Below are 15,969 nucleotides of genomic sequence, written 5' to 3'. Positions count from 1 at the left end.
TTGTTTAAAAATGTTGGAAAAGAATTCTGCAGAGCATGGAACTTTGCCACCCGCGATTGGCAAAGGGATAACTAACAAAAAAGTTTGTGGCATGTTGACCACTTTGTCGTCGGCCTTTGGCTAGTTTTAGTACCGTGTCGATGGGGCCTGGGTAATATGTTTCTTGGGAAATGCTTATCTATCCATATGCACAAAAAGTTATTTTTTATATTGACCATATCTCGGGACCTTCAAGTCAGAGAGAAAGTATTTTTGAGATGTGGACTTTTTTCTTGTCCAGGTGAAGTTTTTTATTACTAAACTTTAAAAGTTTTAAAAATATTAAATAAGTATATACATTTTTAAATATTAAAATAATTTAAAAAATTCAAACTTACAGGAACCTCAAAGTGGTAACACTTCTTCCATCATTCCCTCCTGTTTTTCTCTTCTCTGTGCAATTGCCGCTTCAGTGTCGATGCAATTTGTATTAGGAAAGTTTTGCAAATTCGAAAGAGGATGGAGCGCGAAAGAATTTCGGAGTGCGCAAAGTATCTGAAGGCAATAAATTCCCAGTAACGAACATTTTTAGCATCTCTGATTTATGCTCAATTAGCAACTGGCAGTGCCCCCGTACTTGCAGATCCAGATACGTATCCATAAACCTGACAACGCCTTCACACGACATCCATCAAAACTCCTTTTGGCGCTCTTGCTGACTTTTATGGTCAGGCCCGAGCCCGTACCCCCTTGTTTTTGGGGTCGTAAAACCATTTAAGTCGCTGCCGCCGACGCCTTTCGAAGATTTTATGCTCGGTTAACCCGATATAGTCGTAGGGGCTGGGGCGAGGAAGACCCCCGGCAATGATCGTAAAACTATACACGCGCCTCCCTCCGTCGTAAATGCGTCAAAGTCAATTTCTTTTATCCTTCCTCTTGGTCCTTTCTGGTCCCGCTCTTCACGCAATATCTTTTATGACTTAATTCGATTTTACAAAGTTTCGGCTGTGCAGAAGAAGATACTCGGGAAGTGGGAACTTTTCGAGTTTACCGCTCGTAAAAATTAATTTAAATTGATTCTTCTGATGAGTCGGCATTGTGGTCGCCTTTTGGCAGCGGTTCGAAAAACCTTTTGGAGGTAGAGGTTCGGTTTTAGGACATCTGCAAGGGGTTTATGGATTTTTAAAAAGTTATAAGTTATTCATAAACGAGTTGGTTTGTGCCGAAGGAAGGAAAACTTTTTTTAAAGTAAATTAATTTTAGTTTTTTGGAGTATACAATTTTTGAATTTAAATTCCTAATTTTTTCACATTATTTTACAAAATTCTGCAAAATAGCCGTGAAGTATTAAGCAACAAAACCGATCAAATTGTCATAATTACTTTCGTTTTGTACGGTTTTATTAAGCCTTTCGTTCCGAGTCTTGACCACCATCGTTGGCACCTTATTTATTCATTATCTAACCATAAACGCAGCTGGAGTAAGACATTCACTCGAGATTCGAGCTGAAACCAGTTATCATCCGAGCGAAGGCTGCGACTCTGTCCCAGTTCTTAAATTAGATAAGGAAATTTCCGCTCATAATCAACTCTTATTCGCACATTCACTCACTTCTTCAGATACAGATAGAAAGATAGTTGGTAGCGCAGAGCAAAGAAAGTGCAAACGTGGTAAGCGTACAAAAAGGTCCGAAATTTCGTCGAAAAGAAAGTGACGAGGTGGCCGAGAGGTTAAGGCGTTGGACTGCTAATCCAATGTGCTCTGCACGCGTGGGTTCGAATCCCATCCTCGTCGAATGGAATTTTTTGCATTCTGGACGATTCTTTTTTTTCAATAAGAATATTAACACAAAAAGGTGAGAATAGCTTTATGGAATATTTTGCATGGGATTCTATTTTCATTATTAATCACTGCTTAAACTGGATGTTGTAAATTTCACTAAGTTAGTGGGTAATTAAAGTAACCTTCTTGAATTTCTAATTTAATATTCATTTAAATTAATAACCATACATTTAAATCCAAATAACTTATCCAAATTATAAAATTGTGTACTTATTGAATATTATTTAAAATATTAGTTTTTATTTCATTACATCCAAGTTTAAGTAAGGTTTTGTTAAACAAACAAATGTCTTAAAATACAAATTCCTAAATTTAAACTGTAAATGGCTACCTTTGAGTTTTGGCAGCCTTTGCCTTTGGAAACTCTACTTTTTATACCTTTTGGTTACTTGGCTGGGGTCATATATCAATTTATTTTGGCTGCCTGATGTGCGGCTAGGCATATATATGATTCCGATTTCAACCTCCCGCTTGTGTCCTCATCTACATCTATGGCTTAACCCAATTGGCCATAAAGCCAAGAGCCAAAGCCGCCGCGGCATCTTCACTTTGTCCTGATGAAAGTGGCGCGGCTGGAGTGGCAACCAAATGTTTCCACAATTGTTGCCCCCGCCGCACTTGTGGCCAAAAATCAAAATCTTAAAAAAATCCTGGGAGAGATGGAAAGCCGGGCGGAATGAATTGGATTGAATTGGAATGGTAGGCGATAAAAATAAATCTTTGCGAGTGCGCAACGCGGCGCCATCAAACAGCTGACGTGCTGCATGGGTGGGGAAGGGGTAGGTTATTGGGGGGGGTGGTCGAATGGGTGGCAGGCGGAGGGGGAGGCGGGCTGGTAATGATGAAATTGAATTGTCCTGGCTGCACTCGAAGGGCTGTGGGTGGCTACAGAAAGCGCCATAAGTCATACATGGAGCGTTATCCTTGAGGGTTTTGCATTTCCCACAATTGGGATATTTCGAACCAAGCACTGAGAAAAAACAAAGACATGTATACTTTATACTATTTCTTTACTCTCTGCTTTCTACGAAATATTTTTAAAACCTAATATTTTATTATGAGAGGGTTAAAAATTATATTTAACCATCAATAGAGGTATAAATACTATTATACCTCAATGAATAATAGTATATATACTATATAATATATATACTATATATATGACATACAAAATGAGTATATATGACATACATCAAATAGTGTAAATTGGCCGTCTTAGCTCCTATTAAAAAAACTTTAATACTTCAAATATCCGAGAAAACTAATCTTTTGTCTAAATTTCTTTACTGTTTTGAATTTAGTTATTTTCATTTCTTCTGTAATATATTATTTCTTATTTTATTTTATTAAACAGTTGTCAAGTTTTTGTAAAAAAGCCAGTAGAAAATAATTGTGTTCTGTAAAACAAGAAAAATCACACATTCTTTTATGTTATTTTACAATGATTTTGTAAAATATTTGAAGTACAAGTAACATTTTTTACAGTGCATAGTTGAGGTTAAGGGTTCAGGGATATGTTAAGCCACTATCTTTCTTTCCCGGACCCCGTCTTCAGTGTATCTTTTGTGCGAAGCGATTTAAGTCGCCTTGCGTCAACTCTGTTCAAGTCACTTCAATATGCAAATGCTGCTCAATTGAGCTTGTCTTTCATTTTTATGTCCCGAGCAGCGCTAACCCTTCGCCTTTAAAGCCCTTTTGGCCGGTCTCAAACATTTGGTGAATATTCCGTCTCCACTCCACCATCTCCACAGAGAAAAAGTCGCATCAACTTTCCCATAGACGCCGTCAAAATTGATGCCTTTTCTATCGCTGGCCATTTTGCAGCGGGTTCATAAAAAACCAGCACACACAAACTTTACGATATGAGCGAAAATTTTCATTGAAGAAGCTGTCATAAATGGATCACTACGCTTAGATGGGCAGCTCCTGCTGCCCACACTCGGACACTTGGTAGGGAAACTCCCCAGTCCTCCTATTTTACCATGATGAAAATCGTATTGAAATATAATGAGTCTTGGATTATGTTTAGTGTCCATTGTTTATGGCCAAATGGGAGTCTATTTAACGCCACAAACAACCAAGGGGTTGAAATATGGCAAAATCATTTGGCTTTCGATGACCGTCATATGCTTTTTTGACGATTCCGTAAGGCTTTGATGGATTTTCTGCCAATAAACTCACGTGCTTATATTCACACCCAGTTCCAAGAAAAAGTCCTTTGGAAACTTAATAAAAAATGCAAGTCTTGAACCTTTATATCTGTGTCAAGCTTAAAAAATAATTGTATTAAACTATGTAATCGTTTTCTTACGTTATGACTGACGGTTGTAAACCATTCAATTCTTGAACAAAATCATATAATACTACTTTACTACACTCTCTAAAAAAATAAATAAATGTTTTAGAGCGATAAAAAAATGATGACCTAAGTAAAAATGATCAGAAAAAATTAATGAATAAATAATAAAGGGTCCATCAACACAATTATAGAAATACGTAATTGTTTTTTTTTAAGTTTAGTTTTTTCGAGACAAAAAAATTATGATAAATAGTTAAATGTGTAATTTTTTTTAACAAATAATCTATTGTTTTAGAGACAAAAAGTAAGACCAATAAAAATTAATGAGTAGATACTTTTACTTTTAATGTGCTACCTCATTAATTTAAAGTCGAAAATAAGTTATGAAATACCTTTCCTGCGATTTAAGTCACCCTTGTAGGCAGAAAAATTCACCTGTGCGGCGTTTTCAAGGTCGTAACACAAAAAAGACCTCAAAATCACAGACCCATGGGCAAAACCAGACATGAGGTACACGGCTTTCACCCACGCAGCAAACAAAGGGCTCCCCGAAAAGCTAGTGGTGAGGGGTTCGACTCCTCTTGGGCGTTTGGGTCGAGCGGACGACCCACTGTGAGGGTCGAGGGAGAGCTGATTGAATAATCGCCCCGCCATGTGGAGGACAGTGGAACAAATCGTGTCTAATAGACTGATTAATATACAAGATTTCCAGTTTGGCCCAAGTCAGCTCGAACAGAGCTGACCCCTCTGCCGACCACTCCACCTCGAACCCCCTCGCAAATCACCCATCCCCGCCCCTTGGCCGCATGTAACACGATTCGTGTGGATTAACTGTGCTCAACTTGATTGATTGTTAAAATGATGTATAGACATTTGATGGATTTTTTCGCCTGTTCGTTTTCGCCTTCTTGCCTTCGGATTCTCGGACTACACTGCAATAAATATAAATGTTTGGACTGATATTGTTATGTTACCAAAATGGGGTACTTTATTTTATAAACCAAAGGAAAAATATTAATTATCCATACATTTTGTAGTATCCACCATAATTTTAGTTCAACTGCAACTTTACAATCTTTTATTTTCCTTTTAATTAACATTTTTATAATGGCATCTCTTTTTATTATAATAAGCACATTTTTAATCGCAAAAATATGAGTGGAAATATATTTTCTGAATTATATTGGTGATCTTTTGAATCACGTAATATGTGCTACATTTTTTCCGAGTGTAGCCACATTTCACACCTCCCCCCGTATTTTCGACAAAAGTCTGGCTACCGCACTTCTAATTAGTAACATTCAGGCGAAAAATTAACTTTTGAAGATTTCTTTCACTTTTTGTACGCTTTTGATTTCGGCAAACATTTTTGGATGGTGAGCACATAGAATTGATTGAGTAGGACGGAGGAACAAGTTTGTCTACATTTTTTTCCGAAAGGAAGTGGAATAATAATGAAACAGCCCTTTACGAAGTTGTAAAGAAGAAATAAAGAATAATTTGTATGGAAATTATGTATAATGTTATATATTAGGCGGAAGTCCGGATGTGTTCATTGATTTACACACTCTCCAGAGTACCCTTGGAAAATGGTTCAGAAAAGTATGTTGTACTTAAGAAATATTATATGGAACTTTGGAAATAGAAATAAGAGATTTAACAATTTAAAAAAAATTATAACAGTAGGTCAATTATTTTTTATAATTTTGTATATTTATACAATATTTCTTATTTCAAGCCAAAGTCGGTTTAAACTTTAAGTTCTGACGGTAAGTATTAAATGAGTATTTATGGGTCCATCACTGAATTTGTCGGACAATGGAAGAGGGCTCCGCTGAGAAGTATGCAGCGCCATTTATCCTTTATTATCCTTACCACCCACCCAGGATATATGGATGTACATTTGGCTACCCGTCTCACTCCACTTGTGACCCTCTCTCGCTCCCACTTGGTACACCTTAAGTGCGCGGTGGCTGAAGGCGGATGCGTGGTTCGGTTATAAAAAAGAAATATTACACATTATGCCAAATTGGCGGAGACTGTCGGGCGACAATAATAACGTTTAGAGTTAAATGCATGACACAATGGCAGACAGTTTTAGTGTTTGGCGGTTATAAAGTCTTCGAAAATACGCACTCCCCTTCGAACGCAAGGGTTATGTTGTTATATCCCCATTGATAAGAAGTGCTGCCAATGTTTATGCACTCTCGGTCTGCAAAAGTTCTCCGAGCTTATCGCAACTTTTCCGATGGACTTTGTGCATACTTGTGTTTTGGTGGTTTTCGCGGGAGCTTACGATTTTTTAAAGGTGAGGCTGGGTGTCGTAGGGTAGGTTGAAAAATGTATAGAATAAGAGATTGGCTCGTTTTCCACAAAGGAAAAGTCATATTCTTTTCAAACCCTCCTATCAATAGTTATTTTTTTATATTTTATAGAATATTTTAAAACGATTTTAAGACCCACAAATAAAGTAAGTAAATTTAAATGTCATTTTAATTGAACTATTATCAAGTTAGTTATGGCTTATCTGGACCCATAAATATTTGTATAATTTATCTTTTGTTTACCAATATCACCTATATTTATTACAAGTTTCTCCTTTGACCTTACCCAGATTTATTGAAAAATTCATCCCCACTCCCAAGGGTCATTAATCTTTTAGGCGGTCAATTGTCTGCCTATAGGTTAAGTACCTCCTCAGCAATCCATATAGGTAGCCTATGTAGATGTTAACAGATAGTAGAAGTGAAACAAAGCCGGCAAACTAACCTACTGGCAAATAAAAATTTATTGAGATAAACCGACAACCAAAAAATATCACAAGGAAACGAAGAGAAAGCAAAGGCAAACTCAGTCAGTCGAAAGGTAGGTACGTATAAAGGATGTTTGGAGTCGTTTCGCCTAACGACACTAATAAAATATTGAACGGGCCATCGATAACCGAAAGGAGTTACTGTCAACGAACCCTTGAGGCGGTGGGAGGTGGAAAGCATTTGTGGGGGCTGGGAAATCGCTTACGTAGATGGGAAAGATGACGATTAAAACAAATTTCCACGACAACCTGGCGCCGTTTAGCCAGCGGAAGGAAGCGAAATTGTTAAACGCAAAAGTTGCAAAATGTCAGGGATACATTATGGCAGGGGCGCGGAGGCAGGCAGCTGGGGAAAAGTGGGCGGAAGAGGGACTTTACGACAGACAAACTCGAGGGCTTGCACCTTCTTCCAGCGGATCGGCAGAGGAGGAGAGCAACTTGGCAACTTGCAGACAAGTTTTAAATGAATGAGCAGCGGCTTCCGTTCGATGCGTTCCAAACTGGCCAATGCCCAGAGCCAGAAAGTGCACTTACAAAAAATGGTAGCATTAAAATATCAATATAAAATATAAAAAAAATGTGAAAGGCAATTTACAATAAACATAGAATCTTTCAAAATATATGAAGCTCTTTAAATTTCATTATTTGATTACAAACATATACTTACCTAAAAATTTACTTAAAAAGCATTTTCCCATATTTTTTAAACTTTCAAATATTTAGACCATTTGAAAAGTTAACTTTATTAACGAATAAATTTTGTAGCGGTTTTAAATTTTATAATTTTTACACCCAACATTTTTTAAATGCAGGGCAAATACTCTTTTTGAATGTAGAAAATCGAGTTTCAAACACATTCAAAAATTATAACACTACCCTGTAACTGTTATAAATAAAACAGAAAGGAATATGATAAAAGACGTTTTAGGAATATTTAGTTTAGTAGAAATTTATAGCAATATACATTTTAGAAAAAGTCTTAGAGACAATATTATGCATTGAGATATATGAAAAAGTTCCACTATTATAGTTTATTATATTCATTAATGGAAAGTTTTAAAATAAATGTTTCAGAGTTCTTGAAAAAATTGTGTCATGCATTTAAAATATGGCCTACTATTTAAAAAAGGAGTTCATAAAAACCATTGTAATATACAACATTTTAAAGGTCAAATAAAATTTTCCTCACTGCAACGTTTGTGCGTGTATGCCAGTAAATCGGTGGCTGTATGTCCATCCTGTGAAGCATGACAATAGCCAAAAGGATGCTTCCTCGAGTGGCGACCACTTGCCAATTGCGATTATGGTTTATGTACACCCCGATAAAGGTCGTCAACGGGTCGCCTTCGCCACACGAGCTCCGAAGGACCCTCTCCACCGCAAGGATGAGCCCAGTCCGCGCCGACCGAACTAAATATATCCTTGCAAGGAGCAAGTTTTCCTGCTTCGCTATCTGTTACAGCTGGAACTTTTGCTGACCATTGGAGCGCCTTCAATGGCTCAATTATTGGCCTCCATCTACGCTTTTTTCTTTGCTAGAATTGCGTTGAATTGGGTTGGTTTCGGTTGCTAGAAGGATAATTTCTGGTGGCGTCAGTCAAGCGCTCACCCATAGACATAAATATTTAAGGACACACACTAGATTTGAGCCCGGCTTTCGAGTGTTATTAGCGTAATTGAGTTTGCTAGCCAATTATGCATGCAATGAGCCAGAAACGGCCACGTTCGCCGCTGGCAAACTGAACCGAAATTTAAAGACTGTCCTTGAATTGGCTTTTCAATGGGAATTTTAGGGTTGCCGTTGCCCAACGCGCCCGTCTGTGCAACAGTTCTTGAAAATTGCATTTTCTTAATTTATTTGCTATGCTAATTTATTTATTGACTGGCCACGGATGCCGCAGCCCAATGTCATTTGGCACAGACGGCATGGCCCATGGCATCCTGAAAGCAAATGCATATTAAACAGAGGGGGTCAGAAACGTAGTACAAAGAAACCCTAGGCTTAACATTAATTTTTTAATCTTTTTGTTAATTTTTAATCTTTTTAAAGTTAAATCATACCATTTTTTATAACTAAACAAAAACTATTTCAAAATATTATAGAGTGTCTGATAGCAAAACATTTCTTGTGCTTCCTTGAGATATAAAATAATAAAAGATGGCACTTCTAAAAATATAAGATTTAATTTTTAATAAAATATTTTCAATACTCAATGCTAATACATTGACCGCTGCTGTGTGTGCAGTCAATTGCATTGTGCATTCAGTCCATGAAGGGAATCCCCAAAATGGAGCAGGAAGTGTGGATTCATTGAGCCAGCAGGAGTGCTGATTTTTGGTTGAGGTGTGAGCCGGATGGAACACACGTTCAATGCCAAGTCTTTGAATTAATTTGGTTTTCGATATCAGAAACATACGCACAACTTGTGGGCCACAAGTATCGTTCAGGATGCCAAAATAATAATCACAAAATTTACATTTTGGGGCCTCGAATTAAGAGATGACAAAACTCTAAGTCTAATAATACTGCAATAAATTCGAATTATTCGTTAAGAAACCCTACAATTTGTAAGGAAAATAGGAATTGGAAAATATAACAACAAAACAAATATATGATTTATATTAGTTATCACTGAGTAACTCAACTATTTTAGAGATACACCATTTGCAACACATATCTATCAACATTTCTTGGGCTTTAAATTATTACACAATCCTGATAGCATATTTATGGCGTGTCGTCTTTCGTATCCTTACATCTGTATCGCACACTTAAAAAACCGTAGAAAAAAGAACATAAACCACAAGCAAGCCGAAAAAAGAAACAATAAAAACGGGTGTAAAAGTAACCACCAGAAGGAAACAACAAAACCGACGCAAATTTGTGCCCTTCAAGAAGACAATGCAAGTTAAATTACGTCACGCAAGCGAAATGTACCCCCAAAAGAGTGGAAAAAGAATTTACTGTGTGAATTTTTGGGTGCCAGCACCAACACACACACTTGCAGATACAGATACAGGATGCCCCTGTAGATATGCAACGCTCAATTCGCCACAGCCAACCACAATGCCAACCGAAATTGCTGACTTAATTTATGTGCTGCTGCGCTAATTAGCACCATAATTTAATTTCGAATTGGCAAACGCAAGACCAACGAAAAAAGGGGCAGTTGGGTGCAAAAAATGGAGAAAGTTGGGTGGGAAAAGCAGGAAGTGGGCTGACAATGCATCGCCTGTTGCTGCCAATCACATATGCTGCGTTCAAGCTGAGATTCTGTGGTAAACAAAACTCGTGTTCCCTTTGGCATACTCTTTTTAAGAGGGTATCAAGTTGTATATAGTGTCTATAACCTGAATATTATTTTTAAAAATTGTTACTCTGCCAGGTTTTGATTTGAAAAGAAATTTATTTCAAGAATTGATATTGAAATTGGTATTGTAAAACTGGGCATAAATTGTCAAAGCCAAACATTTTATTTTTTTTTTGTTAAATAATCTTAAATATTTTCAATAAAAATATAATTACAATTTTGTTATTACAATTAAATTGAAATCGGAAATATTTTATTATTCAATGAATAATATTTTTTCAAAATGTAATCCCACTATTTTTATAAAAATTAAAATGCAATCCCCATTTGCAGAGGGTATCAACCCCATAGCTCTTGGAGAACCTTTATTTCGGTGCTCCACTTTTCTTTTTATTTTCCCATCACTCGCGCTCTGCATGCGAAATACTGGCGAAAAATCCCAGTGCTGCCGAAATAAAATCGAATTAAGTGCAGCTCGCATATGTTGCCTCCCCGTGGATGCCCCTTTTTGGCTGATCCTTTGACCCCCATCACACCCCCTAGCACACACACACCCCCCCTAACAAATGATGTTGACCGCCCATGGTCATGGATGCTAATTAATCTTGATTTTCAACCCAAGCAAAGCCGGCCAGGAGGAGGAACTGTGAGTGTCCTTACGTCAAAGTGACAATTAAATTAATCATGATGGCAAACGATTATGTCAACAGGACACACTGACACACACATGGACGTGGAGGACCCCCGCCAGGAGACTAGAAAAAGGATGTCGCACATCCATGTAGGTATGTTGAGAAGTATTCATGTCGCTGCCGTTGCAAAATCTAATTATAGCCGGGCATCAAACTTATAATTAACATTTTGACCGCAGCACAAAAATTGGAGAGTGCAAAAGAAACGAGAAAAACGCCAAAAGCAGTTACTTAGACTGCAAGCGAGAGACATTTTTAATTAGTTTTGCGGTTTGACACATAAACTTCAGCTTTAAACTTAAATTCTATTTTAAATTCTTAAACAGTGCCGGAAAAACATCAAAAATATGTGCGCTGATAATATTAAATAAATTAAAATACAATAAAAATGAAGTAAACTAATTATTATGCTTTAAAATATAGCTTCATGTAATGATTTTTTAACCTCAACCTTATTAAAATACATTCTATAATTGGCTTTCTTAAAACTTTAATGAGAGTTCTAATTTCCCCAATGTTTCCTTCAGTTTGGGGCTTTTGTTTTGTTGTCAAAATTAAGGGCTTAAAATTATTGCCCATAAAATGACAATTTTTCTCACCGTTCTAATGATTTTACTATTCCTTTGGTTGTAAATGTACAAATATTGAAAGTAAAATTTTCAAACTTTGCGCGCCGAGAAACAGGGCTGCACAACTTCGGCTAAGGAGCAACTAGGTGGCAACGCCGTCCTCTATTTTAAATGCAAATAAAATCATTTGTGCTTTATCAATACATTGAATATTCATTGACATAACTTAAATTAAAATAAATATATACGTTTTAAATGTAAGTAAAAGTAAGCTACAATTAATTTAATAAATAATCGATTACAAGCTAAGTCCCATCGATAGTGTCATCGCTGGTGGGCCATCTCTGTTCACACGAGGTGCCGAACAAAACGTAAAAATTTCTGATAGTTTATTTAATAAAACAGACGGAAATGACGGAAGCTGAAGAAATTAACGGCAAGGAAGAGGTGGAGGAGGACGAGCAGGATCAAAAACAAAAGAAATCCGATGTGAAACGGCATGACGACGGCGCCGCAGGTAAATATTTGAGTTACCTCCACCCTACCCCCCAAAAAAATGCAAAAAAATAGTCATCTATGGGGGAATGGTCATGACTTAAAGGCCCACACACTTTTGGCGCTTAAAACACTATATAGTGAATATCCAGTGGATCTATGGATTTTGAGAACTTTCCCAGCTTGGATTTATTTGCTGTTATTATAATCTCCAGAAATATAACTTAAAACTCTATTATCCCCAGATTTGGAACGTGTTACGGATTATGCCGAGGAAAAAGAGATCTCCGCGGCCAATATCTCCAGCGTAAGTACAGACCTAAGCAGGATAATCCTCAGGCTCAAAGTACCTCTTATTTCCTGTAACAGGCCGTTGAACAGTTTGGCAACCAGCGAAACAAGGAGAACGAACTGCGAGTAGCCAAGGAAAAGGAGCTCCAAAAGGTGCAAGTCAAAAAGGAGGACATTGAACTGATTGTAAGTAACTATGGACACGGAGATTATAGTTGAAATGTGATTATTATAGTTATAGAACATCCACAGAAAGTCAAAGTTTGGTAAATGTAGGTCCTTTGTCCATAAACCCATTCTGTTTTTAGCTAGAGACATTACTATTTGCTCTATTTTGTCCAATAATTTTGGACTGAATCTGAAAAATATAGATTTTTATTATCTTCCAATCTATTTAATTGAATGGAATAGCTTACATACAATTTCCCCAAATGATTGATTAAAATCGACCCACCTGTATCCCCTTTCTGAACTCCCAAAGTAACGATTTTAACTGCCCGTCCATTTCAGATGAACGAGCTGCTGGTTAGCAAGGCGCAGGCCGAGAAAGTGCTCCGCGAGCAGAGCGGCGACGTGGTGGCCGCCTTGGAAGCCATCATCAGCAACTGAGGTGCTTGGAGGACCTGGACTCACCGCCGTCTGTTTCTTTTATGTAGCGCAACACTGCTTTATTTGTACATTTATAAACTCTAGCGAAGAAAAACCAACCAACTTTTAAGCCCACAACAGAAACAAGTGTTTTTCCTTTTCGAAAGGACTTTATTTTGGTTTAATAACTTGAAAATTTATTCAGAGTATCGCCACTGCCCTTGCAATCGTGTCCTTAAGAAAAAACGGTTGACAATTTGACTATCAATATGTGATCATGCGTATCCTTGTATAATTTATATTTATAGTTATCCGATTTCTAAATGACAAAACAATAGTCCTTCGTCTCAGCCCTCCACTTATACTCGTAAATATGACTTTTTGGCAGTTGCGTTTGCTTCGCTCTCACATTTTGCCGATTGCTCTATCGAAATGATAATGTTGATCCACCGATCGTGTTACCAAACATTATTAGGGAAAACCTGATCTCCCATAGCATAACTACTCGTTTCGTTCCAATTCGTTTTTTGTGGGGGAGAGAAGGAAGGTAGTTGAATAGACACATAAATTAAGAAACAAAACAGACAATGAAATTCATTTATAACAACTAAAGCAAATTATGTAGAGACTACAACCCAGTTAAGGTTTAAAATGGTGTATAGGGATGTAGGACTTCGTGTAGTAGCATTAACTAAATTATGTGATTAAATACTTTTGCAGATTTTCGCACGAGGGCGTATTGATGTTCTGCGCCTTTCTGTACAGGTCCCGATCGCCAAAGGTACGCGCCTTGGCCAGCATTGAGTCGCCTGAAAATATGTTATTGTTTTAACATTAGATTTATGAAGTTTACTCGCTTTGCTTACGATAATTTCGCTCTCGACTGCAAGAGTGTTTCAGATGATTGACAAAGTCCTCTTCCACGGATTCCTCTAATCGGGCTACCGAACCCTGATACTCTGAATAGAAGTTGTCCTTCACGTAGTATGGTATCTTCAGGGCGTTCGTCTCACGCTTCACAGAATATTTACTGAGGGTTAAGGGAGAAATCTTATTAGTACTGAATTTTGTGGGGAGTTAAAGGCATTATTTACTGAGAGGGCGTCAGGCTGTACATGGGGTCCGAGATAAAGAAGGACGACATCATGGAGAGTCCAATGAGCAGCAAGATCGGCAGCAAGTTGATCAAAGCTGAAGAGTTGTTGCCCTAGAAAATATAGACAAAATGGTAGTGTTTAGTCAGAGGACTTACGATTATTCTTCTTAACTCTAGCCCTTACATCCCGATCCTCGCGAGCCTGATGACGACGTCGCTGCTGCCGCATGTAGACATTCTGCTGCGGGAATCCGCCGTTGAAGAACATGTTGAAGAGCTCCTCAGCACTGATATCAGCCTGGAAACCGCGGGAATATCCATACTCGTTGTTGTAGTACTGTCCATGTCCATGGTGTCCACCGCCGTTATTTCCGTGCCCATTATGCGACTCGTTGATGCCATACAGGTCGTAGTTCTTGCGCTTTTCGGCATCCGTCAGGACGCCGGCTGCATTGCCCAGGGCTTTGAAGGCCTCCACCGAGCCGGGGGCCTTGTTCTTGTCCGGATGCAATTGCAGTGCTAGCTTCTTGTAGGCCTTCTTGATCTCCGAGTCCGTGGCCGTCTTGCTCACGCCCAGAACTTCATAGTAGTCCTTACATCTGAAGAAGGGTAATTACCATATTAAAATAAAATATTAAAAGTATCATCTCTTTAGATGGTGTTGTACGTACTTCTTGACCTTTCGCACAGCCTCCAGTTGATCATTGGTGTAATCTGGGGCATTGGAACGTGAATCGGAGTTCACACGCTTCCTAGGACCGCTGTCTTTCTCATCGCTCGCAGCCGCTGGGCGAGATTTGCCATTGCTGGCGTTTCCCGGGGTGCTCTTCACCTGGGCCAGTAGCTCTGAAGAGATTTAATAAAACACGTAATTAGGTCAAAGGTCATGCTTTATGCCGGTGGGCATATTCATGCTAATTTTTGTTATATTTTATTATCAAAATTTAACAACATTCTTCAACGGTTCAGTGTGTAGAAAGACTTATACCTTGTATTTTTAGGGTTGACTTAAAATTGATCTTTTGAAATTCTTATTGTGTAACACTAATTCGTGGTGCCAGGGTAATGTCGCCGGGATAACTAGTAAAATTAGTGGAATTTTACAGGTGATAGGATAACCTAATTACGCACTTAGGAGGTTAATACCTGGTAAGATTAAAATCGGACCACCGTTTCTAATAGCTAACCGACGACAGGCTCGGGAAAATAAACGCATTTTGTTGTTATAGATAAGACCGAACCCGAAAGATTACCGCTCTTAAAGGGTTACAAGAAAGAGGGATTGCCGAGAAAAAATACTGGATGGGTTGGGCATGTGAGTACGGGTTTTCTAGGCCCCAACGCCGTTATCCTTACTCTTGGCATTGTCCGTGGGGAAGAGTTTCTCCGCCTTCAGCAGGAACTTCTCGGCCTTCTCCATTTTGCCCTCGGCGAGCGCCTGGACCGCGAAGTCGATGCATCGCTGGGCCTCGTCCTTGTTGCCGTCCATGTCGCCCTAATCCGTGACCACTGCTATTAGCTAGTTAGTACGTGGTGATCAAAGTAAATAGTCGGGCTCCGCTCTCTTTGTCTGTGTGCGTGGGCCTCGTTTGCGTGTGACGTTTACGGACTACGCACGAACACACACCTACGCCAGCTGGGGTCGGGGACTTTTCACCTGTAGTCCCTTGAAAAACAATGTTTTTCTTCTTTGTTCGCAACCCGCACTTTCACTGAGAACTGTGTTTTGACTTCGGTATTAATTTAATTGATTTTATTTTCTCAACTTTTTCGTCAGAAAGCAAGGGTGTTGCCACCCTTTTGAAGGAAACACGAACAGGGCTGCATTCAGCTGTGGGGGTGCCAGAAAATAGCTAGTTTTATGTTTTAACGCAATTTGTTTCTTCAATAGAGAAAATATCGCAAAAATATACCTTATTTTATACAACGTTGCATTCAATCAATTTATTTAAGAAATACATAGTTATAATTTACTAAACTTATTCTAGTTACTGT

General features: G+C 38.3%; 2 protein-coding genes and 1 non-coding gene across 5 annotated transcripts; 2 read left to right on the top strand and 1 right to left on the bottom strand.

Moving 5' to 3' along the window:
* The first annotated feature begins 1,691 nt into the window (after positions 1-1,691).
* Positions 1,692-1,773, top strand: Trnas-gcu (transfer RNA serine (anticodon GCU)). Its single transcript has one exon. It is a non-coding gene; the product is annotated as a tRNA-Ser (tRNA).
* A 9,727-nt stretch (positions 1,774-11,500) lies between these two features.
* Positions 11,501-13,025, top strand: LOC108031328 (huntingtin-interacting protein K). Of its 2 annotated transcripts, XM_017104579.3 has the most exons (5): positions 11,501-11,761; positions 11,827-12,021; positions 12,245-12,306; positions 12,369-12,476; positions 12,801-13,025. In XM_017104579.3, exons 2-5 carry the CDS (start codon positions 11,916-11,918, stop codon positions 12,897-12,899), a joined length of 375 nt encoding a protein of 124 aa, XP_016960068.1. In that variant the 5' UTR covers positions 11,501-11,761; positions 11,827-11,915; the 3' UTR covers positions 12,900-13,025. The 2 variants fall into 2 exon arrangements, with proteins under 2 accessions (XP_016960068.1, XP_050744933.1); XM_050888976.1 differs by lacking the exon at positions 11,501-11,761 and having other exon boundaries at positions 11,826-12,021.
* Positions 13,026-13,134: 109 nt separating this feature from the next.
* Positions 13,135-15,787, bottom strand: LOC108031327 (dnaJ homolog subfamily B member 12). 2 transcript variants are annotated; one of them, XM_050888975.1, is made up of 7 exons: positions 15,331-15,787; positions 14,646-14,820; positions 14,159-14,573; positions 13,973-14,085; positions 13,745-13,908; positions 13,591-13,687; positions 13,135-13,379 (listed from the first exon to the last, which is right to left on the bottom strand). In XM_050888975.1, exons 1-7 carry the CDS (start codon positions 15,461-15,463, stop codon positions 13,337-13,339), a joined length of 1,140 nt encoding a protein of 379 aa, XP_050744932.1. In that variant the 5' UTR covers positions 15,464-15,787; the 3' UTR covers positions 13,135-13,336. The 2 variants fall into 2 exon arrangements, with proteins under 2 accessions (XP_050744932.1, XP_016960067.1); XM_017104578.3 differs by having other exon boundaries at positions 13,135-13,687; positions 15,331-15,786.
* Positions 15,788-15,969: the final 182 nt, after the last annotated feature.

The sequence above is a fragment of the Drosophila biarmipes genome, chromosome 3R (assembly GCF_025231255.1).
Source record: "Drosophila biarmipes strain raj3 chromosome 3R, RU_DBia_V1.1, whole genome shotgun sequence".
NCBI lineage: Eukaryota > Metazoa > Arthropoda > Insecta > Diptera > Drosophilidae > Drosophila > Drosophila biarmipes.
The sequence above is the reverse complement of the archived record's forward strand: the minus strand, read 5'-3'. Positions and strand labels throughout refer to the sequence as shown.